General features: G+C 37.9%; 1 protein-coding gene across 1 annotated transcript in view; it reads left to right on the top strand.

Moving 5' to 3' along the window:
- Positions 1–14,815, top strand: part of dock4b (dedicator of cytokinesis 4b) — a 114,647-nt gene extending 99,832 nt beyond the window's left edge. The window contains exons 50-51 of the mRNA XM_038286511.1: positions 5,300–5,361; positions 12,067–14,815. Coding sequence (XP_038142439.1) covers positions 5,300–5,361; positions 12,067–12,522 — 518 coding nt within the window. The 3' untranslated portion in view covers positions 12,523–14,815. The remainder of the gene's footprint in view (positions 1–5,299; positions 5,362–12,066) is intronic.
- Positions 14,816–19,986: the final 5,171 nt, after the last annotated feature.

The raw sequence follows: 19,986 nt of genomic DNA, 5'->3' as shown, positions 1-19,986 counted from the left end.
GTGTAGCCTATAGAACTAGACTGAAAGACCATTTAAAGGCTTTTGCAGGTGGTTTGAGTTAATTAGCTGATTAGAGTGTGGCACCAGGGGCCATCAATTTTGAACCTTTTCACAATATTCTAATTTTCTGATATGATGAATTTGAGATTTTCATTTGTTGTCATTTGTAATCATCAAAATTAAACAAAATAAACATCTGAAATATATGAGTTTGTATGTAATGTATGAATATAATATACAAGTTTCACTTTTTAAATGGAATTACTGAAATCAATCTACTTTTTCATGATATTCTAATTTTATGACCAGCACCTGTATATTGTCTCCAAAAATCTGACACACGTCGCCTTGATCAACTTCTCATCCTTCACGGCTTTCTCCGTGGCATGCTGGTCATGTATTCTCCTAATGATAGTTCACCTCGCAGGTAGTTTCTAAGATGGGTCACCTGTGGCCACCTGGAGAATGAGCTCAAGCTGGCAGCTTGTGGCTGTCCACCGAGCGAGGAGATTAGTTAGCTATGCTGATAGAGATGGGCTTATAGCGGCATCCATGGCAGCACGTCACGTTCGATGTGGTAATTTCAAAGTATCCCTACACAGGTTGGAATATTGATTGGTTCTCGACACCAGATATGCATCCCCGCTAAAAGATCAAGGAGAAGGTTATCATTAGTATAGACCCAGCTCTGTTTTTTTATCGCCTGAGAAGAGTCTGGAATTAAAACAGAGCGTTAACGCCTATAACGGCCCACCACTAGTATTATACAAAAAACGTAATCATTCTTTTAATAAGCAATAGTACTTGTATCATTGAGAAACCACTTATGCATCTTAGCTAGGAAAGAAAAGCTAACTAAACTATTTTAAGTCTCAGAGAATGAAATAACTTCTTGTTTTAAGGTATTGGAATCCATTAGGGTTATAAATTTTAGCTGATTTCTGCCACATATCATCCTATTCCTTCTCCTGCCAATAAGTGCATTCCTAAGATATACAGTATCATATGGAAACTGATTTTTATGTTTTCCCCCTCTTATTGAAAATATATTACGATTATAATGGATAAGAGGCTTGGCAGGGATACTGATATAGAAATTAAAATAAGTTTTTGGAAAATGTGTTCTTCTCTTTATTTTAACTTTTAAGCCAGAGACAATACTTCCACCATTTCTGAAGCAGGTTAAACAACTGGTCCATAAGAGGAGAGGCTTTGTTTTTTATATATATATGTTGTTTTTTTTCCTCACATCTTAATGTTTTATTATGATAAAGCATGAAAAAAACAACCTTTTTTTCTAAACTGTTAAGAAGGTTTTACAAGTCTGTTAAATGAGTTCCTCCTCTACCAGCTCAGTGGTCGTAAAGACAATTATCCACATAATTGCTAAAATCCAACAACTCCTTCCAGTTTTCTTAATCCACCTCTCAATAAGCTTTCTCACCTCCGTGTTTTTGTGCAATTAAAAAAGTAAACAACCGGCAACAATTTCACACTTTTGCCTCAGCGTAGGAACAATTACAGATGGTGGCAGATGACGCACCTTTAAATAAAGAGCGAGAAACATGGATGTGACAGCTTCCTCGCGACTCACAGGAAAACACACACCTTTCTCACATGAGCAGAGTGCGATCAGCAAATAATGCAGCAGGAGAAGGGTGCAGTAAATCCCTCACAATATGGTTATGTGAGCCTTCTGTACACACGACAATGAAAAAATAGAAAAAGGTGCAAGAATTTACACCAAACCTGTTTCTTTGGAAGTGCAACTTTTTAAACTTCTAATTATATCTTTGTGCTGTTAGAATTCAAACCCTTTTATGAAACAAAGCCTAAAAACTTCCACTGTCTTTTTCCAGGAATAATTGCATCTAAAGGAGTAACTAAATGTCAGCTATATAACTTACTGAACAGGGAAGAGAGCATACAAAGATATGAAAAAGAAAACAGAATAATCAAGCTGCCAAAATATCTTATCCTAGAACAAGATTGTGTTGATCCATTTTGGTTGACAGTGAGAAAACGGCCCATCAAATGTCCTGTGTCATTTTTTTTTCCCTTTTATTTTGAAGAATGTGAAGTTGCATCATTTCCACTCAGCTGCTCCTACTTCAAAAAAGCAAAAATCTATCTTGCATGATAACATTTTTGAGACGGTTCCTGTTGAACCCATCACCTGGGGCTAATGCAATTTGCTTTATCATAGCTGACACAGCTCTCTCTATGATTATTGAAGAGGGTTTGTTAAATGGGTAGAAAACCTTAAAGTATAGCTATTTTTTACTGCACGTGGCTTCGTCTCCTTTCATTAAAAACAAAATTAAAAATTCCTTTAATTTTTATATGTTTAATTATTGAAGAGACCCATTTCAGCGTGAAGAGCTGAGCTCCAGCTTCACCCCTCGATCTCCCTCTGGGTGGCAAAAGAGCCCTGCTGCTATTTTAAAAGATAGTGCAAAACCTTTTAAAATATCTGGAATGTGAATAAATAAAGTCTAAATATCAAAATGTTGTCATGCATACTAATACACACTAAGGTTTATAATGAAAGAGTTTATTTGGGTGTATGGATATAACAGTTAAAAGTCAGTAAGATAGAAATATGAACTAAAACAGTCAAATATATAATTTTGCACAAATTAATAGGTTTTATTATAAGTTAGGTCAGCTGGTAGCTACATTATGTTATGTGACGTCACCCATCTGGAGCTAGTAACTCCCCCTTGGCCACAACATCACAGCTGTGCAGCTAGGCAGCGTTCTCATCGGAATGGGTGGGGATGGTTGGCGGCACAAAGATAATTGATTTGAGAAAACACTTTGGGCCGATCTTCATAAGGTTTGTGTCTTAAAACAGGTGCAAACATATATGAATCTAAAGAGCAGATCCTTAAAGAAGGCGGAAAGTGATTGCATGTGTGCCTTTATCAATATGCAGATCATATGCTAATGACCTGACTGCACAAATTCATTGGTGGAGGATATGCCCACGTGTAAAACAATTTTCCTAAATCTGAAATTCCATTGCGGCTGCAGTTTTTGAGTATTTTTTAGTGCATCTAAATGTCTGGCGTAAACTTACGCACAAATATTTCTGCATTCATTGTGGAAATCAAGAAGGCGTTGTTACAATGCCAGACGATGGATAGAGATTCTGTACGTATGTAAACATATTTGGATGGTCACACGTAACAACACTAGAATGATATTAGTAAAGAATAATACATCTACAGCCAAAATCATTAATTAATGCAAAATCGTTAATTAATGCAATCAGATGCCATAAAAACTTTATTCAATTAAACCAAATTGAAATTAAAATATGACTGAAATGAAACATTCTGAGGCCAATCAAAAGAAAAGACAACTTTCAAAGGTTCTGTTTCATTTTTTTTTTTAAGTTTAACATCATTTTTGTAATTTTATTTTTTTCTTTTCATTGCAATTTCTGTAAAGTGCACTGTAAATGTTATTTAGTATCACTAATTTTCATCCAACTAAAGAACCTAGAATCTCATACATTCTTTTAGGAAAGGTTTTGGTTTGCACATTGTAAGCAATCTTTATAGATTAAATGCTTATTACAAATACTAAAAAATATTATACATGCAGCTTAACAGCCCTTATTATGAAACTTTTAAGAAAAAGCCCTTAATTGGAAAATATTTTTTACAGAAAGTAAAATGATAAGTAAATAAATCTAAAAACAAGAAGTAAATAAATCTGGAATATTGGAGCCTGTAGAGTCCAACTTTAATGGTCAGTAGTAACTTTAATTTCCCAAATGGTAAACTGATGTGCAGTATGTCCACTCAAAAATTGAAGGTAGATCCAATGTACACTAACAAGTTGTTTTGGAAGGCTTGCTGTTTTCTGTCTTACTGAACATGTGGACATAGCCAAGCAGTACAACGTTTAGCTGGAGTCTCTTTCTTTGGTCATAAGAGACTAATATTATACTTTTTGGCAAAAAAAAGACCAAAAACACTAAAAATTGCATGTTATAGTGCCTCCTATGGCTCTGATAACCTTTTACAACACCTGCCATTATGCATGCTTTAAGATCCTGAGGTATTTTAAATGAAAACACTGAACTGAGCTGAAAGGAAAAGATCCAAAATATATGGCCAAGTCGATGTAGAGGTAGTACACTGGACACAAAAACAGCTTTCTTTCATAGCCATTTTAAATAAAACCTGTATTTGACCAGAAGAGTCGACCAAAAAGTCTGGATAATCTATAGAGATTAAGAAAAGAGAATTTCTTCTTTTTTCTCCTACTGAATAAATGTACCCAATCTAAAGGTTAGACTTTTCTAAATGTTTCAAAATGTGAGCTGAAACCACTGTGATAGCAGCTGAATTTTCTTCAATACTTTTTTTTTTCCATATCTCTCTTACGAAAGTGCCAAGAAGTGTAAAGGCTGATTTAAACTCAGAAACTATTGACACGTTCTTCAGCATGTCTGCATCAATAGAAAATGTCCATATTTCATCTGTATATTGTGTTTTTGTTGCATGCAAATCCATCATGTGATATTGTGGTGTTTCTGTGTGCTGTGAAGTGAGACCCACTCCCAGTAGCTGGAGCCTAGACAGTGCCAGAGAGCGTGCACCATGCTTCTCTGACAATGTCAGCAAATCCATATGCCCTCCTGTACCTCCCAGGCCACCATACCAAGGTAAAATGTCCAATCATGGTGAACTCCCCTCTGATGAATTGTACTAATTTTTCCATCTGGCTTTTGAACACCTGCTGCCCTCGATGGCTCTCCTTTCTGGTTTCCTGTCTACCTTCTACTACAGTCTACAGCTCTCTCTATTCTGACTGGCTTCAAATTCTGATCATATTTGTTGTGAAATGTGTCTGCTTAGCTTACTTAAGTTATTTATTTTTATAAAATGTGGTCGATCATTTGGTTTCATCTGTAAATAAGAAGTCTAAAATGTAAATAACTCTTTGAGCTAATGAGAGAGGGGCATTAAAATGTGTTAAAATGCATTTAACGTCAGTGTTTTCAGATGTAGTGTAGTTACCCAAGAGCATCAGCAGCAGATGGAGTATCTTTTCTTCTCCATGGTGCAAGAACAGCTGTTGGGAGTAGAATCAGCTTATGGCAGTCCAAAAGACCTGCACAACAGCCGTGCTACATGATTTCACTGATGCTTTCAGCTCAAGGCCTCTGCTTCCTTTCTTCTTGTTGCCTGACTTCATATTGTGTTTTCTCACCAAGTGAAAGCAACGTCCCTCTTATTTTGTCCGTTCTCTGATTTATTTTTTATTTTTTTTGGATCCACAGTTTCCTTGGCTAAAAACGCAAGGTCGCAGTCCCCAGGTCCGATGTCCAGATCGCCGCAAAAGGTTGGTCCTTGGTTTTGTTCATTCTGGAAACGGTCATTATCCGTCTCTGTGTCTAACGTAAGACAGAGGGGGCTTGCATTAATGCTCACTGGAGCTCCTCTGCTGCTGATTTAGGGCGTAATATGTCAGCTGTCCCAAGAAGGTCCCAAAACGGGATTGGCCTGCGGGCATTCATTGTAATACCTGAATATATTCTGTTCCATAGGGATGTCATCTGTTCACTGAAACATATGAAAACCGACATGGATTTATTAGGCTTCTCTACTGAAGCTTTTTAAATAATTTATAGTGCTTTCAAAGAAAGAAATCCTACCCCTTGAATTGTTTTGCAATTCTTAACATTGGTGCTACACTGCACCATATTTTAATCAGAATTTTTATTTTTTTTGTGAGACCAACAGAAAATAATCAATAATTTTAAAGTCTGAGGACTTTTATGATTTTTTTTTTATTTGTCTGTTCATTCAATATTTTTACTGCATTTATAGTTGAGTCTCTTGGGCTATGTCTTTACCACCTTTTTATGACATTTTTAAGAACTTATTGGTTTAATAGTTCAGGCTCAGTCAGATTTGATGGAGCAAATTAAATTAAATTCAGTTTATTTATAAAGAACCAAATGATAAAGAATGTCATCTTTAGGCACTTTACAGAGAATATTAAACCAGATCACACAGTCAAACTGATTAAAAGTTTTCTACCTAAGAAAAACCAGCTGATTGAATCGACTCATTGACTCAAAGGCAATCCCTCACACTAAGCATGCTTGTAGTGACAGTGGAGAGGAAAAAGTCATTTTTAACAGGAAGAGACCTCCAGCAGAACCAGGCTCAGTGTGAGCGGACATCTGCCAAGGCCGACTAGGGTTCAAGGAGATCTATTCAAATAGGTGAATTAACATTTTTCACACTTGCCTCTACTGACTGGGCTGTTCCAACTCTGAATATGCTCTGATTTAATCCAACTCTATTGTAGCACTGGCTTTATATTTATCATGGTCGTCCAGGTAGAAATAAAACCTCAACCATGATCTTAAAACAGTTTTAAACAATTTTTTTTTGGCTGGACATTAGCCACTTTCCCTTTAACCATCAAACACTGCAAATTGTAATTACATAAATAAATTATCTACAGTAAACAGAAAAACTACAATTTCGAAAAAATTGGCGTTTTTCTTTAAAAAGTATTTTTTGCTTCAATGAGGTGGGTTTTTTATTAGACGTATCGAAAATCTTATTTCTGTACAAATCCATTGGAAACACTTTGTTTTTCGCATCACACAAGTGACATGATTTGCAAACTGGACCTTACTGCCTTGTAAAAAGACGAAGAAAAAGACCGGAAATAGTTTGAGGATGATCGTGCCTTCTGGAGCCGAGGCGGAAATATTGATAGATCTCATGCGTTTACATCCGCTGCTGCCATTTTTGTTTTCGCTAGTTATCGCATTAAACAAGGCATTCACATACACTTTAGTGTTTGTTCTGTAATGGAAATACAGCTATTGTAAAAAAAAAATGCATTTGACAAATCTTCTACATGAATTACAAAGAAATGGAGTCCACATTCAACAATAGTCATTTTTCAGTGGCCGGTGGTTAGCACGCATGACCCATTTACACTATGGAGGCCTCAGTCTTCGACGTGGAAGGATCGATCTGTGTTCAAATCCACACTGTGGTCCTTTGCCACATGTCTTTCCACCCCTCTTGTACCCCCTTTCACAACAGCCCACTTTACAATAAACAAGCAATTAGTGCTGTAAAAACTAAAAAAAAAAACAAAATGTAATTTTCTTGTCTGAATCATAATTATCCTTTAGACCGATTCTAAGCCCTTCATCTCTGCATCGCATCCAGAGACACCATGGGTATTCTATCTGCCAGCCAGTCACTCACCTGGACCTCCATCTAGTAAAGTTAAAGACACCTGAAGTTTGAAATTTTTCTGGTAAAATGCAGGGAAGATTATACTTGGGCTTAAAAAGTTCTGCAAGGCATTATAAATAAAAAAAGAGTTTGTTCTTAATGCAATGAGATCAGAGTAAGCTCCACTAAACGCTCCTTTCAGCATCTATCAGCAGAGGTGTTGAAACAAGGGTTTATATCTCTGAACTCGCCGTGGTTTTTTTTTTTTTCTTAACATTTATCTTCAGACAAACTGATTATTCTTGCTTTGAGTTCAGGGTCTTATTTATCATTAATGAGCTTCTTATTAGTTAATACCAGCCAGTCGAAGCAGCAGAGGTTTGGGGAAAGGTTAAGTAAGCACTGCGAGGGCTTCTAATGAGGGTAAAAAGTTGTTTTGAGAAAGAGCTGCGCTGTAGCTGGTCTCTGCCCTGCTGGATGTATCTTAAATTTATTTTTTTCTATAAACAGAGATAAGCTCCCAGCTTGGTTGCAGGTGTGATGTTTCCTCACGTGTGACAATAATTTTCCTGTGTTTCTGTCCTTAAAGTGTGAGTGACAGTTCAGCCCACACATTGTTCCTTCAGTTGGATTTGTGTGCAAAAAACCATGTGCACACCTGCCGGGTTTGTTTGTGAGCGAGTTTTGCTGCAGCAAAATGGAAAGCCTGGAGCGAAGCACCAAGCTGCCCATCACTGCACAGCACAACAGTCCAAACCTCTGGAGACCCCAAGCTGGGCTGCATTATCCAGCGCATGAGCGCACACACATCAAGAGGTTGCAACTAGGGGCCCATTACCAGCCTGCAAAACCCTAGGGCAGCAGTGAGACTACAGAAAATACATGCAGCAATTCTGTCAGGGCTACACTTTCTCAACTTTAGGAGCAGAAACAGTGTTTGGTCAAATGTTTTTTTTATTTTTTCAACAAAAAAGTAACAAGTTTATATTACTTATGAGTGTTATATTAAATCTATAAATTCTTATCAAGCTTGACCCAGCTGAGATGAGGTTTCTCCACCTGTGCATGTCAAATGGTTCCCTTTCTTTGTGCATGCCCTCTGGAGCATGAACTGCACTGATCAAGTTCATAGTACACTTAATCCAATTACCTTTTAGGAGACGCACTAGCAGCACAGTGTAATTGCGCAGAAACGCATTTTGAAGAATGCTCAGAGATGGGCAGCATTCTGTGTTTTTTCATAACTGAGCACCGGAACCATTAAAGGAATATAACAGCCTTGTCTTCTCTGGGAAAAACTACCAGATAAAGTACAGTCATTATAACTACGTAGGCAGAAGTAAAATGTTTTTCAAATGTACTGAGTAGCCTATGATTATTTTCATATGTGGAAAAAGCACCTCCAAATTACTCACATAATTTGTTAATGCTCCCTCAATAATGAAGTAACTTGATAGAATTATTAATTCAGTTCATTACATTGTTAAGCCTTTTAGTTTATTTAGTATTAACCAAGGCAGTTAAGCTATGCTTAAATTATGAAAATGAAGGTAGTTTTTTTTTTTTTCTAATTGGAGTTCTGTGGATTTTTAAATAGCAGTTGGCGTATTACCCGCAGTAGCAAGTGAAAGAGTGGCAAAAGGAGCAGTTTTTGAGGTAATAATAATTCCCATTTGCAGTTTGCCACAAACCAAGCAGAGGACATGGCAGATTTTTACAATACATACTGGAGGTGCACACCGGAAGTTGGTTATGCAGATAAATTATCATTTTTTTGTAAAATTATTTCGATTTAAAACATAAGGCAATTCAAAGTTTGAATTTATTCTCTGATTTTAAGCTTTTTAAGGGACCACAGTCGCTTAGGATGTAGGAGTTTGCTCTGAAATAGAAGGGTTGACGGTTCAAGCCCCAGGTACGTATTTCAGTGTCGTTGTGTCCTGGGGCAAGACACTTCACCTGCATTGTCTACTGGTGGTGGTCAGAGGGCCTGGTGGCGCCAGTGTACGGCTGCCTCGCTTCTGTCAGTGAGTCCATCAGTGTGTGAATGCGTGCGTGAATGACTGAATGTAGTGTAAATCTCTTTGGTCTAGTCCTCTGACTTGAAAAAGCGCTTTATAAGTACAGGCCATTCACTATTTTTTACTTAAATGATCCCTGACTGCTGTTTGCATAGATGTTTAAACATCTTTCTTTCTTTTTTCTTGATCGCCTGTATTTTTGCCCATTAAGTTCTGTTAAATGTAGAAAAAAAGATGATCACACTGGGAGTTAAATGGGAAATATAAACCTAAGGTCCATGACTTTTATACATAACCTAATGTATAGCCACTACTGAGGGCTACCTATAATCCTTACAAAGCTGGATGAGAAACCTGCGGTCAGTGGATATATGATTTCATTAAATTCCCAATTTGAACAACTTTCGGTTGCATTTCCTGCATTGATTAAAAAGTAGGGACACCCTCCCCCAATAAGGTAGAACTGTATTATGGAAATGTATCTAAAGCCTGGTGTATGCTTGATGCTTCTGCAAGGTCCGTGTGGCCAAATTACGTGACTTTAGAATCCCTCCATGCAGCATCTGCACAGCCTTTCCACCAAGCACCCCTAGGCAAATTTGTCTCTACATGGATAGTTCTGACGGAAAAACATGGTGGCCAAGTGAACAGTGAATGCATGCTGCAAAAGATGTGTTCCTCGCATTTCATTTGCCCACCAAACATATGTGGATAAATTATAACCTAGTCTTACATCGACAGGAACACTGGTAGTTGCTAGGACATTGGTGCTCAGTTAGGCTGAGCATGGGGGCAAAACTGTCCAAAGCTGCAGTCGGCTCAGAGCTCCTACTTCCAGTAGGACAGCAGGAGAAAATAGCCGGAGCTGCAACAAAATGCTTGGATTTCAGAGTATTTAGTATTGGCAAGTAAAAGTCCTCAGTCCATTTGAGAATACATGGCAAGACCTAAAAATGTGATAATCAGCCAGTCTGACTCAGCAAAAAATGAGCTACAATTGTAGTCTGTAAATGCAAAAAACAATTAAAAAACATTTAGCAATCTCATAGAATGTATTATCATATTAGCTCAGATCTTGTCTTTAGACAGAAGTGGCATCTTGTGCAACTCAAAAGTGCCATTATGTAAAAGAGGGGCTAACTATTTAACTGCTATGGCAGGTTTTAGTCTGAGATCCTCTAAATCAGAGGTCACGGATTAGGGACCGCGGTCCTGATCCGAATCCATAGCCTGATTTAAAACATGTATAAATTACCACATGATGTCCGACGGCAGTGTCTAATTTCACTTGGGTCACTTGTATGGTAAAGCCCTCTGGGACCAGGCTGCACGTGATACACATTAGCCAATGAGCTGTGTCAGTCAGGGCTGTTGTTGCTTGCTTATTTTATACACAGCAGGCAAAGCTCTGGCAAGCCAGGCTGTGGGTAACGATGATGAGAAAATGTGAAAGAAAGTGTAGACTGCTGGAAGAAACGTGGTGAACTGGTGACAGAAAAGTGCAATGGCGTGCTCAGAGATGACCCTGCACATTTTGAGTATGTTTGGCTCAACCTCCTGCTGTGGAGCAGGATTCTCCACCATGAACAAAATTTAAAAATAAATATCGATACAGGCTCATAATGAGCACCTTGATATGTGCTTGAGATTGGCTTTGTCGCCAATCAGACCCAGGTTTAAAACCTTGCAGGTCAGCCTTAAGCCCACTGCTCTCATTAAGCCAAAAAAACAAAAACAAACGGTCAGTTCAGGTGTTTTAAAAAATATGTGAATCCGGAAATTGTCTATATACCAAACTGAAAGATTGTTGTTCTCTACTTCAAAAAACACTTTAGATTTTAAAATGGAAAAATGTTTCCAGACTTTTACTGGTTGTTTGTTTTCTTTATTCGGACTCTGATTTTGAATTGGTTACCCCTGCTGTAGGTGCTCTGCTAGTAGGTCGATGACTTGAGGCAACGGTTGTGATTCATAAGCATCTAGGAATGAAATTTAAATGGCTTTGATTCAGTTTATATGAGGCTATTACATTGATTTTTCCTGCTGTATATACAAAGTTTCTGCTTTAAAATACTCTGGGACAACATTTTGTTGTGAATTTGTGTTTGGTATTGTATATTTACTCAAGTCTACAAAACAGTCATTAAAAAGAAAGCATATTAATCTATCTTCAAATCAATCAAACAGAACAGCAATGTTCAGAGCATTATGTTTCAGGAATAAGATTTAAGTTGTTTGCAAAAGAAAACTTCATTCTAAAGAGGAAAGAAACAAACTCATGAATAAATCAACCGCGAGTTCACCTTACAATAGAAGGTCATAGATTTTATTTTTACAAAGAGCTCCTTTTCTTCCAATCCAGCTTCACTGATGCATATTGAACAAAGATGAACAACCTTCATTGGAAGGCAGTTTATGCATCATATTTTTAGACTCATAAAAAAAGGAAAAAAAAAAACTTTTTCTATGTTCTCATGATGGCTAATACACTGTTACTGGTAAAAAAAAAAGCCACCATATTTAACAGCAATAGACTGTGTTTGGATGATTTGCCAAATATCCTGATGAGGTATGTTTGTTATTAGATAAGATAGGAATAAAGCAGTATAGAAATCTATTTATTTATATAATTCCCAAACACATAGGGGGGGATAAAGATGCTAAATGAGCATTTCACATTTTTAGCTGTTAATGCAGTCTGAAAATAGCTTTAAATAAACAGTTTTGTGAGTCACAGCTGTGTATAGGGATTGATTTTATGTAAACCTACAGTCCATGCAGGAATTGATATGCTATCCATTGTTCTTATTTCATAGACCACCATGCCACCCTTCACTCCTTCTCCCACTGAGTGCCAGTCCACCAGCTTGGTCTCCAACTCCCCAGTGCTATCTGGCAGCTACAGCAGTGGCATCTCCTCCCTGAGCCGCTGCAGCGTGTCGGAGGCCTCCGGCACTGAGCTGCCCGCCGGCGACCACCCACCCCACCCTTTGCCACCGCCAACTCCCCTTCCAAACTCCATCTCCAGCAGCTCAGATGAGCCCATCCGCAGAGAGAATAAGACCCCTCCTCCCTACAGTGTGTATGAGAGAAACAACCCCCGGCGCCCCGTGCCGCTTCCTCACAGCCTCTCCATCCCACCCCAGACAGACCCCCCAGCCCTGCCGCCAAAACCTCACCAGCTCCGAACAGGCAGCATGAAGCTGGACGGGAATGCTGATCCTCGGGTGCCCAGACCAAGACCTCTTCCCAGGAAGGTGTCCCAACTATAGGTGTCTGTTTTTGGTAAAATAATACAACACACTGGCGTATTTTGCACTTTTCTACTAGGCACTCACTTTTTATGCGATTCACAGTTTGGCACTCCAGAAGCTCCAACAACAGAGGCAGACTTACCGTCTAACAGTCAGTTGGAAACTAACAAGACCGTAAAAATACCAGATAGAGTTTAGCTCTGCATTTACAAGAGGCTTTGACATTGACTTTAACCAGTCAGTCATAATATATGTTTACCCAAACATTCTAGAAATAAAACACAATTTTGATAGAAATAATTTCAGATGTATGTATATTGGTATAAATGAGTTTTTTTGCCTTAAGTATTGGAAACGGAGTGTTTATCTGTGAGTCTTGCACGTTTTTTTTTATTATTTGTTAATTTCTTTTTAAATAACTCAGTATATTTGTATACTGTTTGGCGAAAAAGAAAAAAGGTGCTAGAGGCCTCAAATATGCATTTCACTGAAGTGTAGAAGACAAGGGTGTGTTCTCATTGTTACATCCTCAGAAGTGAGGGTATAGATACTTTTTAAAGGAGCTTTTACTTTAACTGATTTCATTTTAGAGCTGTTTTTAAAAAATGCATTTGTGTCTTACGTTTCTTGCAATAGTTGGAACAAAATGGGGGCCAGTTTGAGATCGTCAGGATTTCGATTAATACCACTGTTTTAGGGTGTTGCCATATTTTCAAAATTTGTATTTAAGGAATAAATAGAAAACTGTTGACTTGTCACTTAACTGCAGGTACAGTATTGGCAAAAATTGTTTGAAACTCTAAGCCTTAATGATCTTAGGAGGCCATGATAGTGGTAACCAGCCCTTGCCTAGTTGTGACCAATTGAGTCATTTTTCTATAATATTGCAAAACATCTAATAAAGACAAACGTAACAAATTTTAGGCTTCTTTAACATCTCATCTTAAGTTTCTACACGTCACTTTACTAACCAACACACTGAGCTTCTTTCTTTGAATTCAGTTAAGTCATGAAGCTTGACCAATGCATGCACTTCTATATGCTGCTCTAAAAAATAAAGGGAACAAGTAAACAGCACAACATAGCTTCAATTAAATCAAACTTCTGTGAAATCCAACTGTCGACTTAGAAAGCAACCCTGATTGACAATCAATTTCACATGTTGCTGTGCAAATGGAATAGAAAACAGGTGGCGGCAGCAGGGTCACTACCTCTGACTTTGTGCCAGGCGGAACAGGAGGAGCACTGCCAGAGCCCTGCAAAATGACCTCCATCAGGCCACAAATGTGAATGTGTCTGAATAAACTATTAGAAACCGACTACATGAAGTTGGCATGAGGGCCCAAAAGCCACAGGGGGTTGTGCTCATAGCCCAACACTGTGCAGGACACCGTGGCATTTGCCAGAGAACACCGAGATTGACAAATTCGCCACTGGCGCCCTCTACTTTTCACAGATGAAAGCAGGTTCACAGTGACCACACTGAAGACACCGTGGAGAGCAAACTGCTGCTTGCACCATCTTTTAGCATGACCTGTTAGGCAATGGGTCAGTTATGGTGTGGAGGGTCACACAGTCCTCCCTGTGATCGCCAGAGGTAGCATGACTGCCATTAGGCACAGGGGTGATATTCTCAAAGCCCTTGTAAAACCACATGCTGGTGCAGTTGGCCTTGGGTTCCTCCTAATGCAGAAGAATGCTAGAACTCATGTGGATGGAGTGAGTCATAGCTCCTGCAAGATGAAGGCATTCCTCAGACCTAAATCCGATTGAGCCCACCCGGGAACATCGTGTCTTGATCCATCTACCAATGTGATGTTGCACAACAGACTGTCTAGGAGTTGATGCTTTAGTCAAGGTGTGGGACAAGACCCCAAAAGGCGGGCATACACTGTACAATATTGTCAATCTTTGTACTCAGCTATAGCCCCATTTAAACTACCCTCTAAAAACTGATCTGTACCAAGTTCAGACCGAACTTGGATTAGTTAACTGTGCCAAGCTTGGTTCCTTGTGATCGTTTACACATCATGCTAGCAAAGTTCCTTGCCTCCTAGTGGCGTTCCATGGTACTAATACTCTCTAGAGGTAAACAAGCAAATCAACATGAAAGCGCCCGTAACATTCAGGAAGTTTATTATAATAGTGATATTTCCTTGTTTGCAGAGAGAAGGTGATGAAGTCAGCCTTTGGTGAATTTACTTGAGAGTCAGAGCTTTTGGGAAGTGGATATGTCAAGCAACAGTCTAATCAGGGCTTACAGACCCAGGAAACAATGACAGACGTTGACGTTGAGGTTCATCACCCTGCTAGGCACAATCATCACTGGAAATCGTGTGGCACGGTAGCTAGCCCTACTGTTAAACTAGTACCAGTTTAGCGTGGTTCAGTTGTGTCTGACACTGTTAGTTTCAGTTTTATGTTGCATTTACATTCAACAGTTATCTCGGTTACCATGCTTGGACTGATCTCAGCACAGTTTAAAAAGGGTAGTGTAAATGGGGCTCAATTCTCAAACAGTACGACGAAACTGCAGAGTTGAAAACTTCACAGCTCACGATATATGCTCTTAAGCTGTATGGCCCAATGCTTTAATGCGATCTAACTGCTCACTCTATGAGTCCAAAGTGCACACGTCGAACTTGGCACTGAGAGATGCTGCTGGTCAGATGCATCCATCTGGGAGAAGAGAACTTCCCGTTTGCACATGCGCAGTGCGCAAGATTCAGATAGATTGGTACGTAGACGCTCATAGCTCTGCTTAAACGGTAAGATTTGTTCACGAACACCTTTTTGGTGTTGTGTGTGACTTCAAATACAGGCCTCCATTGGTTAATACATTTGATTTACTGTACATTGAGGATTTTTGTGCAATTCTGTTGTCAGCACATTCAGCTTTGTACAGAACACAGTTTTCAGTAAGAATATTTCTTTCATTTGGATTTAGCATGTGTTATACATGAGTGTTCCCTTAATTTTTTTGAGCATTGTAGTTTGGTGACAGAGGTTTAATACCATTTATGTGAACACACCCTCTACTTTCTGGGTGATATGTACATGATAACACGTCTTTGGGTGTGGAGGGGCTTTAGTAGTTATTGTGCCAAAGGAAACTGAAAAAAATCCTATAATTTTTATTTCTTACCTCAAATCTTTCTGCAAACATCTCTGAAACGCTTGAAAATGGCATTTTTTAAATACGTCTTCTTAAAGATTCCAGTTGAGCCCTGCTTTGCCCTAATCAGACAAGCACAAAAAAGATTTTATGAAATGTAATGGAGCAAACAATATATGGAAGTTAGAAGAGGGAGTTTTGCAATCAACAGTGACCTTAAAAAATAAATAAACGGATTGATGTGCGGGAAGAATATCTTCAAACAAATCAAAGTCAAATATTTGTACAGTTGAGATTTGCTTTCTGTTTAATTAAAAACATGAACGTGAGTAGACTGCATGATGGGTAGTTGCTCTGCTCCGTTCAGCCACGTCACATTACATTGCTGCTGTGGATAGATGTCCGGTGGCAGGCACATTTCACACTGTTTTGTAAATTAGAGGGAATTTCAGCATAAATATTCAGCAAATTAACTTTGAGATGTGGGAGGGATGGTAGCTTTTAGCGTTGTTTGTATTTCAATTTTTTTTTCTATTATGTTGTGAATTTTTTGGAGATTAAATATTCACATTAATTAGTACTTGACATGTAAATTATGAAGAGATCAATGTAAGTATGCCAGAAATGAAATTTGTGTATTACAATTAATGTAAATACTGTGTTTTTAACAAGATGTAGCTATAACAATTTACAGCTTTGAATGTAATGTTGAAGCAGCAAATTATTATAAATGTTCAAACTTTTATTGTTTTGTGACTGTAGAGAAACTGAGGTCATGCAAAATGACTCCTAACTCATTTACAAGTTCATTAAACTGCCCAATGGAATAAAATTGGAGTCAATGAAAGATGTTATATATCCTGAGTTGTCTTTATGAGATGGGTTAAGGAGGGGAGTTGATGTTGATTAAAGCAATACAAAAAAAAGGGGATTTTTATTAGATTTTGTTATGAAGAAAAGTGATCTGATTATGTCTGTCTTGCTAACTGCAAAAAAACAAATGAACAGCATGATGAGCATCAGTAGAGATAATAAAAATGAAAGATGGGAGGCTAAAAAAAGTCAAAAACTGGTCATTATTTATCGAAAGCTAAATATATGTGAAATTATTTTATTTTTTTCAGCAACCAAATTAAGAAGTTATAAAATCTATTGAAATGTTATAACAAGCAAGTATGTCTCATTGGGAAAAGTATTCAAAGACATTTGCTATAAGAGTAGGATAACAATGAAATAGTAATATTACTAATCACAACTGAGGTTGGTTAGGTTGTTTAAAGGAGATGTGATCATAGGGATATAGAAAACTACTCTTACTGTAGTATTTAAAGTTATAAATAAGACTGAGCAGCTCTTGAAAATAGGAAAAAACAAAAATTTTGATCTAAATACATCAGATGTGTTCATCTTAAGTCAGAAAATGGTTCCAAGAAAAAAGCCTTTTAATAAAACATGTCTAAATTTATCACCAAAACAATTACAAAAAAGTTTTTGTATAGTTCAAACTGTTATACAACCAACATTTATCTTGTCACCAAACACGGTGAGCATGGTGACAGGGGAAATCAAAATAAATCTCTAAAGCTCCCGGTTACATAACTTTTTTATGGTAATGTTTTATAAATTATACGACTACAAATGAAGATTAAATCCTTTCTTACAGCTTTATTTTTATCAGGGGTTTCAATAAAGTGGAGGAGATTATTTTTTATTCTCTTAAAGCAAAACACGTTTTTATTATGGGCCAGTGCTTTTGAGTTATCTTTTGGTGATATAACATATATGTTTAGATTTCCTAAAAGGAGGAGTCTCTCTAAGATATATACTTCACTGAATTTCCCTTTTTAAGCTATAATAGGATCTCCTATTCAATTTTCTGAGATATTTTAATCAATCTGGTATGTTTAGGTACTTGTTCTGTGCCAAAAAAACAAAAAAACATTGGATTATGTTATTAGCACCTGAATGTGCTAATTTGATAGTTCAGAGGCTCAGTTAAAAGTTTTTTTGTTTTTTTTTTTGTTGCATAGTCAGGGCTTCAATCAACTAAAGGGGGAACTAACCTATTTTTAGAGCTAGTTTCTTCCACATCCTTAACATAGAAAATATGATTCTTCTAATCTGTCCTTCATAACCTTATCAGTTTATTATGTTGCAGGTAATCAAACCGAAGCTCTGCTGTCCAGCACTATATCGTGCAGAGATTCACCCCCATGGTCTGTGATCATCTCCATATAGTCAACTGCCAATGTGTATATTGTCCTTAAAAATGTCAAATCATTTAAGTGCTTTGGGTAAAAGAAAAAGAAAAGGTGTTAACTTCTAACATTTAAAGGAGCAAATATGCTTCTGTGGGGTGCTTGTTAAGATAGACTGGAGGAAGGGAGCCATGCCGTTATGCTCACAGCATTCAGAGTGAAGTTGAACATCATTATGAGTAGGACACCATTAAAAATACATGGGAGATTTGCTGTCAATCTGACAGAAATACAGAGTATGGGTGACATATATTTATTCCTTTTCTCACTGAAGTCTGAGGTTTGAGAAACAGAGGCTGAGCTGCTCGCTAGTAACAACCATAAATATGAAAAGGAGTGAAAAGAAGAAGAGAGGAACAAGGAAGTCTGAATAACATGATGGAGAGCCAAGGTGGTCAGGGATATAAGGGAGATGAAACCAACATACAGATCCTAGACAGTGAAATGGAAATAAGTGTCATAGCTAACCTCCAGCTGACCTGGGTCTCATGATATGTTGATTATGACTGCAAACTGTTCAAGCAGTGCACTGAATAGACAACGCTTCAACCAAAATGCCATTTTTATTAATTGTACAAAATAAATACAACTAATAGGCAGTTTTAGGTGTAAGAATCCTCTAAAACTTTTCAGTTTTATTATCATTTATATTTCAATGTACTCAATTTCAGAAATTAAAAACACAGATTTGAATCAATCAAATGCTTCATCAAAAATATAAAGGATATAAACAACCAAACCGAATTTGATAGAATAATTTTAGAAATCACATTGTCTTTTAAAGATATTTTACAGCTCTTAAAAAGCTGCCATCTAAAAGTAGTATTTTAATAAATGCATCATATAATTTTAATAGGAAGAAAAATTTAATTTTTTGTTTTAACTTTGTTGTTTTATTAAATGTGTTATAGAATTCTGATTGACTCATTCAAAAATATTGAGGATTGTCGACCAGGGAAAAGATAGCACTGATAACCGAGGCATTTTCCTAATGCAAACAAAAGTGGTCTAATATGTCTTGTATGTTCAATGCTGTGCAAACAATTTAGATTTTTTTTTTTTCATATCTGACTTTGTTAAACAAACAGTACTTAATCTGGGGCCTTTCCAAGATGGTATAGGTGGATATTGACAATATATGCATATGTGGTTTTGCCATGCCACAAAAAATCTCACCATTGTTAGGCTCAGAACAAAAGGACCCAGATTTCAAGGCAGAGAGACAGTTTTCACAAAATGTTTATTTAAGACAGAACTGTAGAGAACAGCTAGGGCATCTAAGGCAGGAACCTGTGGTCTTAAGGCTCAGTCCATGCCCAGAGGATGAGGTTTGTTCCAGACAGTCGGCTTCCAACAGGACAGGGCAGGCACACCCAGAGAGTCCCAGACGCTGGTGTCTCGGAGGTCAGACAACAGGCAGGAGATTAGAACCGAGCAGATAAAGGAAGGAAGGCTAATCCAGAGGGCAAAGCCAAAACCGGTGTCGAAGATGTGCTCGGGAGTCAGAGCCAGGTGATCAGAGGTCCGAAGAGGTACCGAAGGAGAAACCAGAATGGTGTCGGGAATTCGTTACAGGTTTGGTACACAGGCAGAAATCCAACAGTAGTCTGAGGACCGGTCAGGCAAACAGATCAGAACAGGGACAAGCAGGCTCATAGGTTAAGGGGAAGAACAGGCCTTGATCAGGCAATCAGAAACAGCCGGGTACTCTAGTGAACTCTCACCAAAGGCTCGAATAATCTGGCCCTGACGACTGGTTGAATGCTTGTTAATCAGAGGCTGAAGAGGGTGGATCAGATGAGCGGAAATTAGAATTTGCAGAGATAGACAGGTGAATGGAATGAGTAATCGGGCCAGCCATCAGCATCAAGATCATACCACCATCCCATACACATACTGCACAAAATAATCTTTTACACCAATAAATAAATTGGCACCAACTTCATCCTAAGGCTGATTCAAACACTACTTTTAAGTTTAATCTTATTGTCCCATTACATGGTTTAATTATTTGTTGTGGCTCATGCTTCTTGGCTTGAATATCAAGCACTTTTTTGTAGAACATGCAATGTGCCCCTATGTTAAAGCAGGCTATTAATTTCTTATGGA

Source organism: Cyprinodon tularosa, unplaced genomic scaffold (assembly GCF_016077235.1).
Source record: "Cyprinodon tularosa strain WSP-4 unplaced genomic scaffold, ASM1607723v1 ctg227, whole genome shotgun sequence".
NCBI lineage: Eukaryota > Metazoa > Chordata > Actinopteri > Cyprinodontiformes > Cyprinodontidae > Cyprinodon > Cyprinodon tularosa.
This window is presented reverse-complemented; position numbering and strand designations above follow the sequence as displayed.